At 31.1% G+C, this 22,575-nt stretch overlaps 2 protein-coding genes across 2 annotated transcripts in view; both read left to right on the top strand.

Moving 5' to 3' along the window:
• Positions 1-384: 384 nt before the first annotated feature.
• Positions 385-12,825, top strand: LOC132743631 (uncharacterized). The gene is made up of 6 exons (XM_060732174.1): positions 385-549; positions 886-927; positions 2,311-2,619; positions 4,410-4,691; positions 6,050-6,125; positions 9,004-12,825. The coding sequence occupies exons 3-6, from the start codon at positions 2,355-2,357 to the stop codon at positions 9,524-9,526; spliced, it is 1,146 nt and encodes a 381-aa protein (XP_060588157.1). The 5' UTR covers positions 385-549; positions 886-927; positions 2,311-2,354; the 3' UTR covers positions 9,527-12,825.
• A 9,000-nt stretch (positions 12,826-21,825) lies between these two features.
• Positions 21,826-22,575, top strand: part of LOC132743632 (uncharacterized) — a 36,925-nt gene continuing 36,175 nt past the window's right edge. The window contains exon 1 of the mRNA XM_060732175.1: positions 21,826-22,013. Within this exon, the coding sequence (XP_060588158.1) occupies positions 21,965-22,013 (49 nt within the window). The 5' untranslated portion in view covers positions 21,826-21,964. The remainder of the gene's footprint in view (positions 22,014-22,575) is intronic.

Consider the following 22,575-nt stretch of genomic DNA (forward strand, 5'->3'; position numbering starts at 1 on the left):
GCCACGGGGAGTACTTCGAGGGCATGAAATGAACACTTTTGAGCTAACTTGAAATTTGAAGTCTCCAGATAGAAATAAGCAATACATTTCGAACATCCCTCGTATATCAAACATTATTATCACGACTGGTTTTCTGTGCAATTTTATTGCTTCTTGTAACCCAAAGTATTAACATTAGCTTAAGTAGTCATTTTCTAATATGCTACAGACAAGTAAACATACATATATCAGGAATAAGAAGAAAAATATGGTTGGAAAAAACACGAATGTTCATTTGTTTAGAAATATTAATAAATAGTACTCATATAAACTAATGAATTTACAATGTATTAAAATGTTCAAACAAAAATAACTTATACACCGAGACTTATATATGTTTAAAAGTTCATTCAAGTTAAAGAATTGTAGGAGGTGATATAAACGTTGACAGCATTACACTGGAGAACACCATTCAGTCCAACAAGAAGTTCACATCACTAGGGAGTCAATCAACTTTAAAACGAAACAAATCTACACACTACGTTCCTGTCGACACACAGAACAGTATAGGTATGCTATCAGTTGTCAAAACGACACATAAAATATTCTCTCAATGTTTTCCATTGTGTTAATAAAACATGACAAAGTTGATTTTTCCTGTATCTTGAGTTGTTAAGCATTTTATTTTTAGAGGACATAAGCGTCTACTACGCGTGACTATTGCAGAAAAAAACGCAGTTTACAATGTTATTGAAATTCTTGTAAGATAGAAAATGTTATGAACATGACTTTTGAAATCGAATGTAAATATTTAAGACAACATAATTAAACACATTTTTAGTAAATAAATACTTTCATCCAGTTCGCTATAAAAGATAAAAAATTACGAAACTTTTAATTTTTCAGAATCATATAACCGACCTTTTTGCAATGCCACACATCAACCTAGTAAGTATAATAATCATGGATGTTTTCTAACATCCAAGATGCGGTTATTGATAATTACTTATAAAAATTAACAAGACTAGTATATAATCAAGTCTGTCGGTCAAACACATCAACAACAACATCATAACATACATATGTTAGCCTTGCAAACATTTTTAATTGCCTTGAATGGACAGAAAATCCAGATGTATAACAAAAAGGAGATCCTCAGACACCTGTTTAATATAGACCAATAATTATTATCAGCTGTAAGCAAACTTATTTTAGTTTATAGAAAATTAGACTTTACTCATTCTAATATTTTAACTAATATTCTAGGAAAATTGTCTGCCTTTTTGTGCATCTTAAAAATATGTACACATACATTAAATAAGGTGTCTCTCAAACGGCGAATACTTTCCGTTCTAAAAAATATCACACATTGAATGGAACATATAATACAGCCATTTAAGTTAGGAACCTAAAACTAAATATTCTGTTACATCTCAAGAAGATGTATAATGCTCAAGAATCATGACTCTCTTTTGAAAACCGTTGAAGTGTTTGCTATTCGAATTTTTTCATACTGAATATTTCCGGTGCATAACTCAAGAAAAATGGAGATATCAACTCCAAACTTCGATAATGGATTGTGAAGTGGAAGTGCAAATATGCATTGCACAAGAGCAATGATTCTCTTTTGCATTATTTCCTCTGTATTTTTTATTCATGAGATTTTAAGGGGGAATAATTTTAAAAAGGAAAAGCGGGTATTTACTTGAAACTGTATGTTTTGATAGGTTACAATTAGCATTTCCAAATACATAGGATAATTAAATGTCTGACTTGTTTTAATGATTTGGATAATTGAGCATAAAGATGCTTTCATCATACTTGAATCCCCCAAAAATGTATCTGTTATTTAAATATACTTAAAATGAATGACCCAATGACATTGAATAATGGCAAATAGTATATTACTGTCATTTTATTTTTAAAGGATTATCTTTTATGTGTCACTGTTCATTTTTGGCATTTATATTATAAAAATGCTCTGGGTACATAATACTAAGGAGTTCCAATCAAGTGAATTGTATTAATTGACAGGGTATATTAATTCAAAGAATTTGTTTAATTGAATATGGCTTTAAAACTAAATGAAGAAAGCAACATGAAAAAGCACATTTACCATACGGCCCTACATGTCATTGAAATATATTTATATGATAACTCATCATTGTAAATCTTTATTTTTTTACAAATATTTTTAATCAGAGCTATTTCTCTTACTTTTTTTTTTAAAAAGCCAGGTAACTGCTCTTTACATATATGCTAACTCGAGCCTACAAAAAAATACTGTAAGATAGTGAAACTAAAATTATGATATTTCTATTTCATTTTCAGTTGTTAAAGTATGTACTGATGACGAAGTGCTGAATAAAAGATCAATGTTTATTGATACTATGAGCGTTCCGGAATTTCAACAGAAATGTGAATGTGTTGTAACACCTTTAGAACGGCATAATACTTTCAAATTGCATTTAAAACTGGAACATCTATCTGGAAGATATAAAATGCAATTTGAAATAAATAATATCTCAATTGGAAAATTTTATGATAGTGAAAGTACATATGTTACAGGTGCAACGAAACTTTTATTTTCAACAACTGAAGATCACCGAACAGAGGGACTTTGCTTAGCTGTTTATTCGGGTGAGTTTTCCTGTGGAATGTTCGTGCCTTTTCATAAAAAGAATCGATATTGTTTCTATTTTCAGTTTTGCCAAATCATCATACTGAAAAAAGACAACTGTAATCACTCACTATTAAATTTGAAATACAATTCACATTTATTGTATAAAATGCTCCGTTATTCTAAAAAGATTTTGATACATTTAAGGAATAAAAAAGTTATGTAATACAGGCCGTGACCTTTAATATAGGATATGACTTTCCGGTTATCAAGAGAAGGTTTATATACCTTTTACATACAATCATGAACATCAGCATAATCACTATGACGCAAGCCCACGGGGCGAAGTTTTAAATACGTCCAGGGGATTGAAAAAAACGATGGAAATTAGCGCAATTCTTGCATTTAAGTATACGTCTGAATTAGTAATTCTGCGTTTCTATCTTTCTGTATAAAGAAACCAACCTGTTTTGTCATGCTCTTCATATGCTAGTGTAAAGTCATTTGTCAGTAATGTTTCGATTATGAAACTACCAGGCCGTTATAGCAGGTAGCTGCTTTTTAAATTACACATTGCACACTGAGTCACGCATATTAAAAACAGGTAACAACGGCGCATTCTCGGGTGATTTCATATTCTTCTTCTTTAATCGCGTGCACAGTCTTATGCAAAAATAATTAATTGTGGCACGAAATTCAATTTCTTTGCATGAAACATAATACAAAAATAATGTAAACATATAAAGATGAGGAAAGATAAATATATATATGACATGAAGGTGAACAACTAACAAGAGCTTAACAAACAGACAAAGAGAATAATTTCAATAAATTATTATCAAAATATGTTATCTTAAAAATTCGAATTTTATTCGCAGCAAAAATTGAATTTTGCATTGTTATATAATGTATTCTTTGATGATGAACACAAGGTATTTTTAAATAGTTTTAAGAAGGGCAAGTCACAATAATAATTTCTAAAAATTTACGTCTACGGGTTCTATATTTTGGACAAACTAGTAATAAGTGGTACATGTATTCGGTTTCGATTGATTGCCTGTTACATGATTTACAAAGGCGCTCATTTTGGGGTATGTTTGTGTATTTTCCCGTTTCTATGGCTTTTTATTGGTGGCCTGAGACTCTTAATATAGCTGGAGCAGTTTTTAAGAAGTTTCCTGTGATATTGTCTATATACCTTTCTCTTTTAAATTCATGTTTAAATATTGCATATATTGTTAATATGTTTTTAATTTGATTGAGTTGTTCTTGAATTCTTATAAAACTGGTTATTTATGCTTCTGTTGTCTAGATTTAAATTCTTGATTTCAAAAGTCGTGGTCTTTTTTATTAACACGGTCACAGAGATTGTTTGCTATTGTTTCAGAACGTTATTAAAAAGTACACATTTGATGATTTTATATGCATTTAGAATGAAACATAACACATTGTTTTAATGAATAAACTGAGTGAAATAACATATTGCCATTAAAATCGTAATCTTAACAAATTTAATACCATTAATTATTTTCTATCGTTTATGGATGTTGGACAAAACATTCAAGGAGTATGGTTTTAATTTTGTTATAGTACGTTGGTTTTCAGTAATAAGGTTCTGAATAGCAATATAATATCTAATGATTTGATATCCTTTTTTTTTATTCAAATGTCAAACATATTTTGTAATTTGATTATTAGAAATTAAGTCTTGTACAAATTAATAAAATCAATGAATTCACATAAAGATATTCGTTAAAAACATCACCCTTAATACTATATACTTTCCTGTAAAATTATTAATTGACTGCAGATGGCGCTTTTTTCAATATGTCTTGTAAGAGATCAACAAGAGGAACAACAAGACAGTCCAGCCCAGCATCGACAACAGGAACAACAAGACAGTCCAGCCCATCATCGACAACAGGAACAACAAGACAGCCCAGTCCAGCACCAACAAGAGGAACAACAAGACAGTTTAGTTCAGCGTCTATTTCACACGAGAGTGAAACAACAAAGATTACAACTTTAAAATATTATAATTCTTCAGTCCAAGCTTCAAAAGACAAAGCGACTGGAGTCAACGCTTTTATAAGTATGTTAAAGCATATATCCATGACATGTATTGTCAAGATAAGTCAACATGTAGTTATGTCCATTGTTACATGTACCAATAAATGTGTCAAAGTTAAAATTGAACTTTTCTGATACGTTCATATTTAATTATCCACTTTACCATGGTTTAAATTCTTCTGAAAATTATTAATTGCAAATGTTTAGAATATTAATATTTATAAGATGTATTAATTAAGAAAATAATAAAAGTTAGCTGTTTCGTTAAATTATATATTTGTTATAACTTATGTATAGTATACATAATTCTAAAATGGCCTGACTTGTTAACGTTCGTGACGCATTCTAACCGATATCTGGGAAGACGTAATCGTTTAGCTGATTTGAGCTTTTAAAAAAACTACAGACAAGCTATTTTGCTTAACAGACCGCTTTAACAGTTCCAAAATTAAATATACTTAAAATACCTATTTGTGGTATGATAATAAAGATCTTACTGGAAGCTATTTTGATAAATAAAATGCTAACTTGTCTATCTGGTAAGTGTTGCTTCTAAACATAAGTTTGTTCCAGGAATTATCAATAAATATATTTACATGTCTTACAAATGATATGGAATTTGAATTTGAATCTTGTGCAAAACACTTCTCATAAGTGTTAATAAAATAACTTTATTGTGCTTACACTTCCAGTTCTTACCGTGTCATTATTTAGTTTTTGAATTCTGAGCAAATCACTTATCCTAAGTGTGAATAAAATAACTTATTTTGCTTACACTTTAGCAAAAAAACCCGTATATTTAGTGTATATATAATTACTTTATTGCGCTTACACTTCAAGTTCTTACAGTGTCATTGTTTAGTATTTTAATTTTGTGCAAAACACTTATCCTGAGTGTTTAATAAAATTACCTTATTGTGCATATAAATCCAGTTCCTAAAGTGTCATTATTTAATATTTGAATCTTGTGCAAAAACCTATTCTAAGTGTGAATAAAATTACCGTATTGTGCTTACTCTTATAGTTCTTAAAGTGTCATTGTTAAGTATTTGAATTTTGTACAAAAGACTTATCCTGAGTGTAAATGAAATTATCTTATTGTGCATACAAATCCTGTTCCTAAAGTGTCATTATTATGCATTTGAATCTTGTGCAAACACTTATTCTAAGTGTGAATAAAATTACCTTATTGTGCTTACGCTTATAGTTCTTAAAGTGTCATTATTTAGTATTTGAATTTTGTGGAAAACACTTATCCTGAGTGTAAATAAAATTACGTTTTTGTGCTTACACTTCCAGTTCATTATTTAATATTTGAATCTTGTGCAAATCACTTATCCTAAGTGTGAATGAAATAACTTATTGTGCTTACACTTACAGTTCCTACAGTGTCAGCCGCTTGTGGACTTCTTTGTGGCATTGTTATTGCTGTTGTCTGCGTTATTGTCTACAAAAGGTAAATTTAACCTTAATTATTATGATACAAATTCTTTAAATGATTTAAATGGCAAAAAATGTTTTTAGTTTAAACATATTTTATTCATAATCATACACAGTACATAATATACAATCATTCAATATATACAATGATGAAATGGATTAGAACGAAAGATATAAAATCTTATATAGTTCTTCTCCGACGCTATTTTGAATTAACAACAAAGTGATGGCATCAATCTACTGAGACAATGTGTATGAATTCATATACATATATTAGATATACATATGTTAGAGAAAAAAAAAAACCTTAAGGATACATACATATTCAGACATATATAATAAATTGGGGGAATTAGTTGTAATTATAACGTTATCCTAGCACATTAAGAACTGACTTGCTTTGGCTGGTTCTGGAGAATACAAATTTAATGGTAAAAAAACGACTGTGATAATGAGTACAAGATGTATTAATAAATCATGTTTCGAACCTCTTACTTAGTTTGATATATTTATGAACTGCAGAAAATATAATCTCATTTGCTTCAATTGATTTGGATTCCGTTCCGAACAAGATGATCTCTAATGAAGGAGCTATAATATTTGATACTGTATTAAACAGAATACGTCTTATGTTATCAAATCTTTGACATTCATAAAAATAGTGGTAGGTTGACTCAATTTCACCACACTGACAAAGGGGCGATTGAACAATATTCTTTAAAAATAAATGTTGATTGAGAGAGCTGCAATTTCTCCGGAGTCGCGTGTGAAGTATTTGATATTTCCTGTCACCGTAATAGAATAAAGAATTACTTTTGCTACTTCCTTGATTTAGGAGAGACTTAAAGTTGTTTAATGAGTTTGCATTTCTTACATTGAGTGGTAACTCATTCCATTCTTTTAATGTTGAAGGAACAAAAGAATTAGCGTATAGAGAAGTTCTTGTAGGTATAATTTGGAGATTTGTTGAGTTACGAAGATTATACTGACTTGTTTCACCTACTGTATTAGGAACAAGATTACACAGATATTCAGGAGAAATCCCTTTTACCATCTTAAAGAATAAAATTAATTTATGTTTACAACGGCGCTCAGCAAGACTTTCCCAGCGTATTTCGTGATAGAGCTCCGATATGGAAACAAGTTTAGTGCATCCACTTACAATTCTTGCAGCATCATGCTGTATCTTTTCGAGTTCTTCCTTTTCATAGTTTGAACAGTTGTCCCAAACTACATCAGAATATTCTAAAACTGGTCGAATAAAAGCAAAATATATAACCTCCAATGATCTACGATCAAGCAAATACTTAAGACGTCTCATAACATTTATTCGTGACCAAGCCTTGTTTTTAATGTAAGAAATATGTTCATGCCAGGAAGCATCGTCTGAAAGAAAACAGCCCAGATGTTTGTGAGATTCAACCACAGGGATGCTTACATTAGACATAGACAATGGTGGATGGTGTGGTTTACTCATCTTTTTAGAAATTACCATTGACTCAGATTTATTAGGATTGAATTGCACAAGCCAATTGTTAGCCCAGGTTGATATCTTTTCAATATCCAATTGCATTTGAGTTGCTGTTTCTACTGGAGACTTAACAATCATATACAAACTTGTATCATCTGCAAAAAGAAAAAAAAAATGTTTTTATGATTAATTCACACTCGAATTAGGATTGTAAAGTCGTTAACATTTACACTACAAAACATTAAGGTTTGTGTAAGTAATGTTTAGTCACCATCAGTGAATTTGCGTAATCTTCAATTTCACGCTCATAGTATATATGTATGTGGCTGGTGATTACATTGTTCAAAAAATGACCTATCTAAGTCATACACCCTGATCAACAAAATGTTCAGCCAGACACAAGATAGAACAACGTTTTACTTATTTCTAGATTTCTAAGCGTTAAATGGTGTGTCCCTAAGTTATTTTGTGTAACAATTTTCAAGATAAGTTGAATATTATACTCAAGAATCGAGATATTAATCACATGATGCCATTTGTCATAAACGATAATGGGGTAAAATCTCATTAGTTATTTTATCTATTATTTATATTTTCTTAGATCATTGGCTAGCACCGTTGTCTATACAGACAATAGTATATGTTAACAGAAATATAATAATAACCTATTTTTGTGTCACCTGCTACAGAGTAGCGGCGACATATAGGGATCATTTCTCCGTCGCCTCTCCGTCTGTCTATCCATCCGTCACAAAACCTGTCCGGAATACTTCTCAAAAACTACTGGCAAAATTATCCTAATTGTACAGGAATGATAAATACAAAGTTTAGTTGTGAATGCCGCCCGATTGATTGGGTTTTCCGGTTGAATTATTTAAGTTAAGTTATGGTCCTTGAATAAAGTAATGTGCTTTGGTATGCTTATGAATTTTTGTTTAGTCAGATATAAAGAAGCTTATACATGCTACAAAAGTAGCCACGACTTATAGGGATCACTTCGTTGTGTCTATTTGTCTGTCTGTTACGAAACGTTTTTGGACAACTACTTAAAAACTACTGGTGCTATTTCATCCAAACTTTAGAGAAATGATCAGTACTATGTCTAGCTTTGCATATCATCGGTATTTTCCCAGTCAATAATTTATGTAAGCGTTATCACCATTGAAATTAAAATTTTTGTCCAGGTTACTTCTCTTATACTACTTATGCAATTCGAGTGGAACTTAACCTAAAGTTCGTGCGCCTATTTAACGAGTTTTCCAGTTACATGATATTTGGCCCTTCAATAAAAAACGTTTTGGCCTGTCAATAATGTGTGTGTTTCCTGCTACACAGTAGCTGCACTATGCAATATGCTATTATCAGACGACACATGTAGTCACTGATGGCTCTTGTATTGACTAACTGATTTATGCCCTTATAGGAAAAAGAGAGGGAAAGGAAGACATGTCACTATGATAATCCCCACAGACGCAAATGTGGAAAGTGACTATTATATGACTGAAAATGCGATGTACAATATGGGTAAGATTTGCACGAGACAACCAACCAATGAAAACGAACACCACAATGTTGACCATGATGCCGGAGCATATGCCGGTGTATCCCCAGGCCATTATGATTGTATCCAAGAATCAACTGACAGAAACCAAACTTCCGACATTGCACCAAGTCATGCTGTGTCAAACGAGTATTCAACGTGTCTAAAAGCAGGCCAAGTCACTGCTGGTGGCTTAAACAATAACACTTCAAATAATTATCAAAAGTACCAACCAAAAGTTTCAAGAATAAACGGGGAAGATGGCACAGTATATGACAGTACAAAGTCATCCCTTCCTCAGCAGGCAGTCGGAAATAATGATTATCATCATTTGGATTCTGTAGGTTTCAATCAAGTGAATCTAACATATGATAAAATTGGTAATACTGGTGTAGTTAAATATTAAACAATTTCAAATGAAGAATATGGATACAAGTATTAGCATTTCCAGAAATGCTTGGATTGCCAGTCAGCAATGAATATAGAAATGATTTCATTTCTTGCCTAATACCTTAAGTGTGGTCAACACATAAAGCCAACATTAATATTTGATTCACTCTACTAGTCTATTATAGTCAAAATATTTTGACGTGCTTAGGTAGTTTCTGAGATATTTTTGTCTTAGTTGCTACCTTCTGACGTCACATTTGGGTACATAGTAAATGAATTATGCGAGGTTTAACAGTTATCAATGTCAGTTGCAACAATACGCAGCAACAATACTATCACTTGCTTACAAAAACTGCTTTCAGTCTTCTAAAATAACGTGTAAAACGTGTTCACGTCGCATCTTTTTAAAATCACCTGTTGTTTATTGGGTGCAAAAGTAGAAAAATTAATGAAAATTACATAATTAAACACAATTCTGGTTTACCTTAAAGTAATGAGATAAAGATCTCTTTGCTAAATTCTGAAATAAATATTATCCAGAACAAACTGAAATCAAATTAAGGAGCAAAAATATTATATTCAAGAAACTTTAACATAGCATCAGACACATGTCACATATTCATTTGCTTTCTGTTGTGTGTCTCTTAAACCAGATGTACATTATCAGGGGAAACATTTAAGAAACAAAAATATCTTTGGTAGAAAATTTAAATATATAAATACATTCAATGATATGTATGTTATGCATTATATTTATCATTGTAAATCAAAAACAGAAAATGAATATTACTAGTCCACTATTCGAAGAAAACAGGGGGTGGGTGTATTGTCATGACCCACTCGTCGTTAATCTTAAGTTTTCAATTATAGCCATTAAGATCAATACTGATAATGCTATATAACATTGAAATTTCATTTGTTTATACAACTGTTTGAGTTTTTCCTGTCACATTAAAATACATTTACATGTATACTTGTACATATTTCATATTTAGTGACGTTTCATTGGGTCCGGAATAAAATACTTGAATGATTGGTGATGCCGGTGAGCGGCAACGTCTCTTTTGACCTATGGAAGGAGCTGTTATTATTAGCAGTTAATTTCAAGTGTTAATTAGTGTTATTTTGATTCGTTTAAATCAAGTAAGCAGTTTTGTTTTTATATTTGTATTTAATAACTTGATGTTAAAAGCATGTGCATTGTGATATTATTTTCATGAAATTGCAGGCTAAGTTTAACAGCTTGTCCCTTAGATTTAATAATGGCGATACAAAAAGCCGGATTTCGAATATCGTTGAGGTCTACATTGATGTCAATGGTATTTTTTCACCATTTTTGTTATTTATCTTAGATTTTTTTTTATTTTATAGTTTTTACCGTTTAATCATTTTTTTGTTAATTATGCATTGTATAGTGTTTCGTTTTATTTACTGTTATGCCAAACTTTTTTCGCCTGCAGGAGAGGTTCCAGGGAGCTTTATTTATATTTGTAAATTATATATATTATTAAAACTCGATCAAGAAGAAGGTTCACCTGAAAATGAGTATTAGGACTGGTAATGGAACAGTTGAAAACGATTATTCTATTGATTTTATCCATATTACGTTTATCAATTGCACAGAATGATTGTTTTTACAAAGTGTACCAGTATCCGGATATTGAAAGCTATCCGATATTTTGCAATGTAATTACTGCTGTCACATGACCATCTTACTTTTTATGAATGCTTTTTACCATTACTTTCCATTGCTTAATTAAACTCAGCCTGCAACATTTTATAATTTTGCTGTTTAGGGTGTTCTTATGGGTTTCAGGTTTTCTCTGTTTTAAGGGAAATTAACTCATGTTTACTAGGTATGACATACTATTCTTGTTGTATATAAACAGTATGGTTATTGGCAGTGTGCTTTACAGGCTATAAACTAACTTTCTTATTATATTTTTGTTGATAGATAGAATAATGAGAAAAATTACCAGTTGTATAACGTTTGTTCATCAGAAGCATAGAGGCCCCAAGGTGTGAATATTGATATATTCATTATATCATATATATACATTAGACTGGATTCTTCTAGTCTGTTCAATTAGTATATACCTACAGGTATTCTACTACAGGAATCTTCTAATTACTATGTGAAACTATGTGAAACAAATTTTTATTTTCTATCTGTTTATATTTTATTTGTTAATAAAATAACCTTTGGTAAAAATGAAAGGTAAAAAATTTAAAAAATGCATACACGTGCTCATGTCCATATATTGAAACAGAGAAAGGATAACATCCCGAAGTTATCAATTTTAAACTCTTAATATATAATTATGCAATTAGTTGTTATATAGTAAAGTCTAACGGAAGGTGAAAAGAGGGACAATATTTGTTACTGTAAGAGATATTCATGCTTAGACACAACTCAATCTTTATTAAAAGATATACTGTAGATTATTTGAGATTTCTTTTAGTTTTATACTATACATTATAGTTTTCTTTCTACTAGATTTTGAATTCCATCATATCATCCAAGTAACAATGTTAATAGGATTTCATATTTATTTGTTATAATAATAGAAATTGGGATTATTAATGTTATGTGCATACATGTATACCTTAGTATATGGATATGATGAGACTTATAATATTTCTGTATTTAAAGAGTAAGAGTTATGACATTGTTATTAAAGGGATGAGACTTACATTAACATCTATAAATGATAATACATGTATTGATCAGTCTAAAGGTTATAGGTTTATACCCAGTGTTAGTCCGCTGATAATAGTATCTTTAATAGAGTTAAAGGAATATTGTATTGGGTGACGTAGCCTGGATTTTGTGGTTATTTTTCTGAACTTGTGAGATTTGGCAGGTTACATAATAAAGTATCCAGAAATGAGGTTAAATTAGTGTCCATTACTAGTGATGAAAGGGTCTATGGTGCAATTTCACCGGACGATGCATGGCAATATAGATATATATTCCACACTCTCTGTGCTAGTAGGTCAGTACTGGTCCTTTAAGGGAATAAAATGTCCTTTAACTTGGATCATGCAATATAATTTATAAAGTCTCAAAATATCATATTCTGAATTGTTATTTTATTTTTGTCTAACATGTGCATAGTTTGAAAAGGACAGCTCCTGTCTTATCTTTTTGTAATGGAGGGACACCGGTCTCAACCTCCAGGTCTTGGGCTGAGTCAACCGGACTACAGATTTTTCATAAAGTAGATTGTTGCTTGCACTTGAATAAATTTTTGCACTAAATTTTATTGTGGGTGATTCGTGCCACATGAACAAAAGTAACCGGGGCAAAAGAAAACATGAAATTATCACAAGGTGGTTCATTTATTATTTTTTAATGTTTACGCCATGAAAAATACAACATAGCACAAATCAGCCTCAATAAAAGTTCTTAACTAGAAAAAAGTAAGTTTTTTATCTGTACAAAGAATCAAATATTGTACAAGTATTAGTACAGTTATGTCCACTTTTAAATTGATATGATATAAATAATGGCATAGCCAATAACTGTGTAAGCCCTTTTTAGTAAAAATAATTATACAATATATAAATTGTTATTTTAATTAAGACTATGAGTATGTAAGTTTTATTTCATGCTTTCCAGTGTTTTATTGTAATATATCAGATGATTATATTCTGATAAACCACTAGTGAAATTTATAAAATATAATTTTCACTGTAGCCGGACTATATCTGAATGCGGATGAACAGAAACTCATAACTAAATGGAATAACAGGCAGAAATAAATGCCGTCATACGTAAATTTTGCTTCTTTAGGAAAAGAAAGTCAATGTCATCATAGATCATGTTAGAAATTTAACAAAATTAGAGAAATTCAACGGAACTAGATTTCAAAAGTGATGATGTGACGTCATGATATATATGACGTCACAAAGGAGAATGCGTGACGTTACGCGGCAAAATCAGTAAAAAATTACTTAAAATCGCTGAAAAGCATAAAATAAAAAGAAAATTTATTTGTTTTACATATAAGATTGAAATATATTTCATTCGTGAACACCAGCTATTATATTTTCACTCGTGGCTACGCCACTCGTGAAAATATTGCATCTGGTGTTCACTCAGTGAAATTATATTTCAATCTTACATGCAAAACAAACAAATATCCTCTATTTATTTCTTTTTCTTATTTGTATTAATTAAGAATTAATCTACCTGATAATTAAAATATCTAAATGTATATGTCACGGTTTAGAACTGTTCACTATTAAGGGGAGAAAAATGTGTAAGCAGTCAGATAGCTCAATCGCTACAGTTGGCTACATTATTCTGTGGGTCACAGGTTTGAGTTTTGGTCAAGCTGCGCGTTTTTCTTAATCTGTGACTGCATTTAACCCATAGTTTAATTCACTATGTCTTGTGAACATAAGAAATTTGAGTACAAAAATCTATATATAGTGTGGAAATATGTTATGGTTTAGAACTGTTAATTATTAAAGAGAGTGTTATTAAAGATAGCTCAGTTGGTCTTCTGACAGTCATGGGTTCAAGTAATGGTCAGCCAAGTTCAGTCAGGGTTTAAATGTGTTTTTTCAACTAATACATGTTTGATTCATTTAACAGATTGTATTAAATTTGAAATGGACAAAGGCAGTATTGTATTTATGATACTTTTAGATCTACAAAAGGCATTTGATACAGTTGATCACACTATACTGCACACGAAACTTCAAGCAATGACATTCTTACATGGTTCAAGTCTTATCTCTGATAGATAGCAGCTGGTGGATGCGGCTAGTAGTCATTCTACTACTGCTCCGAGTACCTATGGTGTCCCCAGGGGTTCATTTTAGGTCCTCTTTTATGTATAATATATATGTCAATGACATGTCTGCAACCCTAAGCAATAAGCTTTTATGATATGGTGATGACTAAGGTATCCTTGTATCTGGTAAAATAAATCTGAAGAAATTCTCTCTTATGGTATGAGTCTTATAAGTGATTGGTTAATTGACTATAAATTGTCTTTGTATCTTGGCAAGACAGAATCTATTCTTTTGGGTTCAAGTTTCAACTTAAACAGGGTCCTAGCCTCCAGGTCCATGTTATGGTACTGATATAAAGTACACATCTTCTGTTAAGTATTTAGGTGCAAGTCTTGATTAAATATATTTTGGCGTCGCCTTTGCTGCTTTATATCAATGCTTTTCTTGTAATAAACTGTTATTGCTTTTAAAATATGGTTATTGTCAATGATATTTTTTTGTATATAAATGTCATGTTTAATTGTAATTGAATACGTTATGAAATAAGATCTTTAAATGTAATACAAACAGAAAATATAAGTGAACACTTAAAAGAATATAGAAATAATAAAATTGTGACAATATAATTCTTTACACTCGTACGTTCGGTTAAGGAATATTTAGGACATATTATAATATTATATTATTATTGTTATATCTACCCCGTTATAACATCAAACAAGGAATTACGAACCTAATAAAGTATTTAAAAATTGATTTCATAATAGGCAACTTCATTCTCTTGTGTTCAAGTAAAAAATCATATTTTTTTGTGTTTCATAATAGATTGTTTAGTAAAACATTCTATTTTACATGCTTTGGAAACTGTTTTTAAACAGCATGATGTTTACAATTTCAACAGAAAAAGACTTTGAAATCCTGCTACTAATGCTTGGTAGCCGTAGAAGGTCAAGCTGAGCAATGATCTAGATTTATTTTTTAAGTGTTAAAAACTGGATAAGAACAAAGAATTTCAAAAAAACAGCAGCATACTTCATATACTTAGATAGATAGATAGATTTATTTCGGCATAGGAAGCATATACATAGTTGACAACATAGCGTAGGATAAAATAATGAGCATTATTAAATACTATATCACATACGAGAAAACTACGACATGCTAACCAAAACCAAGGATAACACAAAAAAGGACAAAAAAGCTCTTATTTCCATTGTGGTCCTTTGTATTGGCGGCATGACATAGAGAGGCAGACCTAAATATAATCATGTTTAAAAATACTAATAGATTATAAAAATGTATATCACAGTCAAATCTTGAGTTAATGATACTCCTAGAGCTAGGATTTAAAACACATTACTAAAATTGTAAAAAGATAATTAGCAGACAATTTAAAATCCTGAGCCGAAATATGTAAAAACATAGTAAAAAATTAAATACTGTTCATAAGATGACTTTTGATGGCAACCTTAAAACTTTGTAACCTGTTGATCTCCGTTAACTCTACAGGTAAATCATTCCATAATTTAATACCAGAGAAAGCAAAGGATTTAGAACCCTGACCTTTGACCTTAGGTAGACAATACCCACCCTTTTGACTAAGTCTTGTACTATAATTATGTACGGAATCTTGCGAAATAAAGTGTTCAGACATGTAATCCGGAGACAGGCCATTTTTATCTTAAAAACATGACACAACATTATCTGTTCAACTCGTCTGTGGACCGGTAACCAGTTAAGGGACTTAAAGTGGGATGGGTCAATATGGGCTCTGGAATCCAAGTCAAGTACAAGTCTCATTATCTTATTTTGACAAGTTTGTAACTTATTTTTTAAAAGACTGTGTCAAGCTATTATACCAAACAGAGCATACGTAATCATAGTGACACTGAATAAGAGACATAACCAGAAGTTTCTTGGTATGCTGAGTAAGAAACTCTTTCTTGCGGTAAAGAAATTTTAACCGAGAGTTGGCCTTCTTAAGAACAGACTCGGCCATGAAGCAAAATGACAGATTTTGGTCTATAATAATCCCAAGATACTTGATAGATGAAGTTGATTCAATGGATGTACCAGAACAGGTTATATGCAGGTTAGATTGTGACCTAAGCTTTTGCCTGGACCCAAATAAAATTGACACGGTTTTACCCAAGTGCAATGCCAACTTATTGTCAACTAACCATTGGCTGACCAATTCCATATCATCTGTCAATGCCTTTTCAACAACAGATAAACTTTTACCAGATACAAGGATACCAGAATCATCAGCATACAAAAGCAATTTATTTTTGACCACAGCTGACATATCATTTACATAAATTAAAAAGAGAAGGGGTCCAAGCAATTATAAAAGCATATCAGTATACTAAGCAGTTAAAAGTGAAAACAATACCGAAATAGACTTACTGGCAGGTCTTAACAAAAAGAATGAGATCTGTTAGTCTAAATAATAAAAGCATGCAAATCTGATTATGAGGTGATAGTCATTTTGGTGTAAAGACTGACAGTTTTGTACATCTTCGTTGAGAAGCTTATTGTTGCCACGGCGAGCCGGCATTACGTTAGGATTTTACTACGAAACAATAGAAAACAAACAAAACTACAAATCCATCCAAATTTAACCGAAGCTTGGCTTCCAGCTTTTTAAATGATTCACCTGTCTAAGCTGGACTCCAAAATTTATTTGGCCAATACAATTTAATCTTACATAGCGGCTAAAAAACTTCAATTTAAACGCCATCTTTAAAGAACAGCAAGTTTGCTTTACGAGCAAAGATATGATGATTATATTTTAACAGAGTTGCGCCCCTTTTAATCTCCAGATTTCCAGACGATAACTCTTGAATGAGTTAAAAGATAGTAATAATTCTTGGTACACATATGTTACATCATAAAATACAGAGGTCATATTCGAAATTGGGTGTAGACTACTAAATATTTACAGAGTAATGACCTGTTTAATCTTCAAGTTTTCGAGAAAATTAATTCCAGATGATAACTCCTATAGAAATGATAACTCCTAAAGTAGTCATAGAATTGTTATTGTTTTTAATAAAAAGATGTTATATAAAAATACCAGTCAAATTCAAATTTGCGATCAAACCACTATTTTTTTTACAAAGTTTGTCCCCTTTTCATCCTCAATTTTGCACAAAATAATGTTTTTAGATGATATTTCTTAAAGGAGTCAAATCATTGAAATTATTTTTGGTAGTTTATTAAAACATCATTAAATACATGTCAATATCAAATATGGATTAACGCCCTCTAAATTTCTACATAGTTATGGCCCATTTTTAACTTCAATTAAACAAACAAAAATGTTGCTTTCACTTGATTACTCTTCATATAAACAATGGATTGAAATTATTTTGGAACACAAAATTTAATGTATCATGTTTAAGTACAGGCGGTGTTTGAATTTGAGTTCAGACCACTAAATGATTTACATAGTTTTTGCTACTTTTCATCTTTAACTTTGCAAAGAAAAAGTTTGCACATGAGTTTTCTTTAGAAGTCACCTGATTACAAATAGTTTTCAGAACACGACTGAAACAAATGAAATACAGGTTGAATTTCAATTTGGATTCAAACCACTTTATATTAACATAGATGATATAATCTGTTAAATACCAAATGATAACCTTTAAGGAGTCAAAACTTACACTTATGTAACATCGTTTAATACAAGTTGAGTTCAAGTTAAGGCACAGACCACTAAATGTTTAGATAATTTTGGGTTATTTTCATTTACCAATTTCAAACTTGTTTTGATAATTTAAGATCTTTGTTAATACAATTATCTGTACAATGTTGTTTTATTTTTCTTTAAATAATATCTCCTATAACCAAACTTTACAGGAATGATCCTTCGGTAGTCCCCTGTCAAAGTTGTTTAAATGGCTCCGGTCTGTTGCATATGCAAATTGAGGGAAACTAGACTCATATAGGAAACACACATGTAAGCCCTACTTTCTCAAACTAAATTGGCTAAAACTTAAACATTTGGCATGTATTTATTGCCTTGAGGACCACTACAAAATGTAAATGTATCTAAAGTGAAAGGACATATCGAGGATTGACGGCAAAACTGCAGTATCTTATATGAAATTAAGAAGGACTTACAACATTTTTCGATCAATCCCCGATAAACATAGGTACGATAATGTGGATGCATCTTGATAATATATATATCTAGTCCTCAGTTGACCGCTTTGGGCCAATTGCCGCTTTGTTATAAATGGAATATTACTCTTTATTAATGTCATCATTATCCAGGTTGTTGTTAATCTGAGAGAACTGTCAATTTGACATTTAAACACTCTGCAGAAAATAGAAATGACAAAACGAGTCGTTTCTAGCTTTTTGAAAAACTACTCTTGTTTAACATACATTTGTAATACTGTCAGTCCAGTTTATCACTTGCTTTACATTTGAATTAGTAATATACTCTATAGAATGATCCATCTCCAAACCAAAATGACATGTTTTTGTATAATAAATATTAATCTTAATTTTGTTAGAAGAAGCTAGCGGATAAAATGAGGTTGGGCACTTTAAGGCCCTAAAGTATGCCTAATGACCAAGGTAAATAAATCCTTGTTCTATTTGAGCCAACTTCACAAACAGTTGGACCAGCTAAAGTCATTCGTCTTTCTGCATAATCCCATATGATACAGATTGTTTAGAATATAGAACGATACTTTGTCACAAACTTAGTAAATACAATCATATGAGGTGACCTTAATTATCTGTAAAGAATTATTGAAAAGGCAAAACAAAAGCAAATAATCTGTTCTATATCATATCTATAATCTTACTATACATTATATTGTAATCTTCATCTCACCGGTTTGAGGTATTTTCATGAATATTCAAAATAAAAAAAAAAGGAACCACAATTATTTGGCTACAAATTCATTCAAAATTGGTCTGTGAAAAAATAATCTTTCATATCGGCTATGCTTACCGAATATATGTGTCAGGTACCAGTGTTTTGCATTTAAGCATCTTTTTAAGCCGTGCATAGATCATGTATCAGTATTCAACATAATTTGCCGACCAATGAAATCAATCAAATTTTTAAACAATGCTCTTCTTAATCGAGTAGGTCATCTAATGCTGTCATTTATTTTTAAGGCGAGTACTCATTCTATTAAGAGTTTGGAATGAGGTACTCATGTGTGATCTTAATAAACAAGCCTCGCCTTATTTTGACCACGTGACATGGGTAAAATTATAAGCAAGAGTACACGATGTAAATAATGTGCACCCTGGCTCCCTACCGGACACTTCCTTTGGGGCTCTTAATTGTTAAAGTTTCAATTAACACACATTAGCATATACATAATGTACTCGACTACCCTGTCTTCTTTAAAACAAAATATTTCAACAATTATCATTTATTGTATAATTGAATGTTAAATTGTACCATAGACAGGAAAACTATTGTCAAAATCAAGAATATTATTTTATTCATCATTAAATGTTTAGTTTGACTTTACTAAATTAACTACCAAACAATATGAGAAATTCAAATGCCATACTTCTAAGATTCATAGCTTGTGTCTTCGTTTATATAAGTGATAATACCGGTATTATCCTTGTTAAAGAAGTCTCAAGTAACACATCATTTTAGTTGATTTTTTAAGTTGAATGATACGCATGAATTGTCTGTAAAGAAATACAGATCATGTACTTTTAAAATGTGTATGGTTCATAATGCCTGTGAAATAAATGTTTCTTTGAACAACGGCAATGTCATATTTAATCAACTTGAAAATAAATTAAATAATGTTAAACATATATAAACATATATAAATAACTTATAACATTCTTGAATGAATTTTTACCCATTTATTACCGTTGTACGATAGTTACAACTTATGGCCGAATGTCGCCGAATGTTTTGTATACCTCGTATCTCTCTTTTCATATATACTGTTGGGAAACCACAATTAATGTATATAAATTAGTATGCTTATAAATCAATTTTGCCCTTATAATTATTAACCTTTTACCCCATGAGCATATTGTAAAAAATGGCCGTTTTCATTGAAAAGCCTCCTGTTACAAGTTCAAACTGCTATAAAGCTATGAAAAATACTTCAATACTGATGAAAATTGGCACATAAGTTAACTGAACCATAACCTCTGTAACAACATGCTCAATCTTAAATTTCCTGTTACCATGACAAGGGGGGGGGGGGGCACGTATCAAAATTGCGAAAAATCAATATTTTGCATTGTTTCTTTTCCATCAAAACTGATTTCAAAGTGCTGCAACTCCTCAATGCAATGAGATATAGTAATATAGTAAAAGGCTTTTCAGCGTCGGTTTCACGTCACCATAAGATCGACCTGAGGCCATCTTTAGCCTGTCACGTGTCCAAAATTTTCTTAATTTTCTTGGCGATGAGGGGGACTACCGCTCCCCTTCAAACCCCCAAAACAGAAGGGGGCACATCACCCTTCTGGCAACCCCCTGAAGTATCATTTTGAGGGGGGGGGGGCCGCGCCGAAAAAAAACAACACTTTTTTAACAACATTTCTCAAACGAGAAACAGTGTTTTGGGGCCTAAATAGGGCATTTTCTTACTGTTTGAGGCCTCAAAAATGGGGGGGGGGGTAAAAAGCCGTCAAAACACGCTTATCAAAGGGAAAAGGTTAACACCTCAATATATTAAAAGTAACTAATCAGTGATTTTAGCCTCTAATAAAATATTTTCAGTCATTTCCCAACCATGAATGATTTCGTGCTTTAAGCCAAAACAGGTTTCCTCGGCCTTTCTTAAGTTATATGGATAGCTTCTTCGTTTCTACACATAAAAGATTTCGAAGTCCTCTGAATCAAATCTACTGTGGTAAGAGGTTAGTTTATCGTTTAAAGAAAACAAAAATCCCTTAGATATATCAATTAATTTCTTTATTTTGAACACTGTGCATGTTAAAGGACAACGACTTTACAAGTAATCAATGCGATGAAAATAAAATTATTTTTGTTTTTACTTTTTGGTACTTGTAGCATACTTATAATATCATTTTCTCAATTTCCATCGTCTGCTGAAGTGATATTTAACTCAAAAATATAGCATCAGGATCGTACCAGGTACTACTTGTAAGCCCTCAGTATTCGTCCATGTAAAACGTACTCATTGGAATCTTCTTCTCTGAAACCATGAAGACTAGAGCTGAGATATGTCTGCTAAATACTATGATTGTTCAAATTACTGTGGTCACGAAGGCATCACCCCAAAGAGTCATTACACTGTACACAAGTTGTTCATTTTATGTCATTTGGATAAAAAAAATGGACCAGCCGCCCAGGGGGACCTTATTGTTACAATTGACCAGATTCATGTTTGAACACTGTTTCATTATTCAATTTTCCAATTTAAACCTAGAAAATCGCAACATGACAGTGTCGGTGTGACTTATAACCAGACAATTTAAATAATTTAAAACAGACGCGTGTATTCTTTATAAGTACAGGAAGAAAAATAAATAATACAATAATTATAAGTTTCGTATAAAAATATATTCAATCAAACGAAACTAAGCATCAGGAAATGAACGTGAGCATCGTTATCCTCTTGCAATGTTTCAAGTACTGTACATTGTTTTTTTATACAAGTATACATTTTATTTAAAAAATAAATATCGACTGTTTGCATATGATCTTCAAAGTTAGCTGTAGTCTATAGTAGAAATGGATTTGATCTACATATTGATTTGCTTCCTTGTATGGTTTATTCTAGGTAAGTTTAAAAAGATCTTTTGTTCTTTTAATTGAATTATTCGAATGCCTTTAAAGATAATTTGAAATATTGTTTCAGATTTTGAACATGAATTTATTATGATCAAGGTCATGTGAAACATGTTTACGTGTCATTTTAAATGTATTAAAATTGCCTCTTTACATTTTTGTATTAAATTATATTTAGAGACATTCCTTACTTTTTGTAAGATTTTATTTTTAAGACAATATTGTCATGATCAATTTTATAAGAGGGGCAATCACACTCTCTTCATGTTAAACCTGCATTGTTATACTTGCGTTTAGTAAATGTTATATTTCTTACTTTAATAACACCAATTTAACAATAAACCCTGTCATATCCAATTTAAACTTAAACATTGAACAAAGGTCAATATTGTAACCGTTTGATGCGATCTTGATAAAGATGTAAATGACGTACCAAAAGTATAAATTTCCAAGTATTCAATTGTGTACGTATCTGCTAGATATAAAGATGTGACATTATGTACGGTTTCAAAGAGTATGTTTAATTGTATGATTATAATATGTTTTGCATTATT

The sequence above is a fragment of the Ruditapes philippinarum genome, unplaced genomic scaffold (genome assembly GCF_026571515.1).
Source record: "Ruditapes philippinarum isolate M1 unplaced genomic scaffold, ASM2657151v2 ctg652_1_1_1_1, whole genome shotgun sequence".
NCBI lineage: Eukaryota > Metazoa > Mollusca > Bivalvia > Venerida > Veneridae > Ruditapes > Ruditapes philippinarum.

Bases quoted from the DNA above. Each gene is read 5' to 3' on its own strand.
- LOC132743631 (XM_060732174.1), top strand. From the start codon at position 2,355: ATGTTTATTGATACTATGAGCGTTCCGGAATTTCAACAGAAATGTGAA. The intron at 4,692-6,049 runs GTATGTTAAAGC...TTACACTTACAG, and splicing joins TGGAGTCAACGCTTTTATAA to TTCCTACAGTGTCAGCCGCT. The intron at 6,126-9,003 runs GTAAATTTAACC...ATGCCCTTATAG, and splicing joins TGCGTTATTGTCTACAAAAG to GAAAAAGAGAGGGAAAGGAA.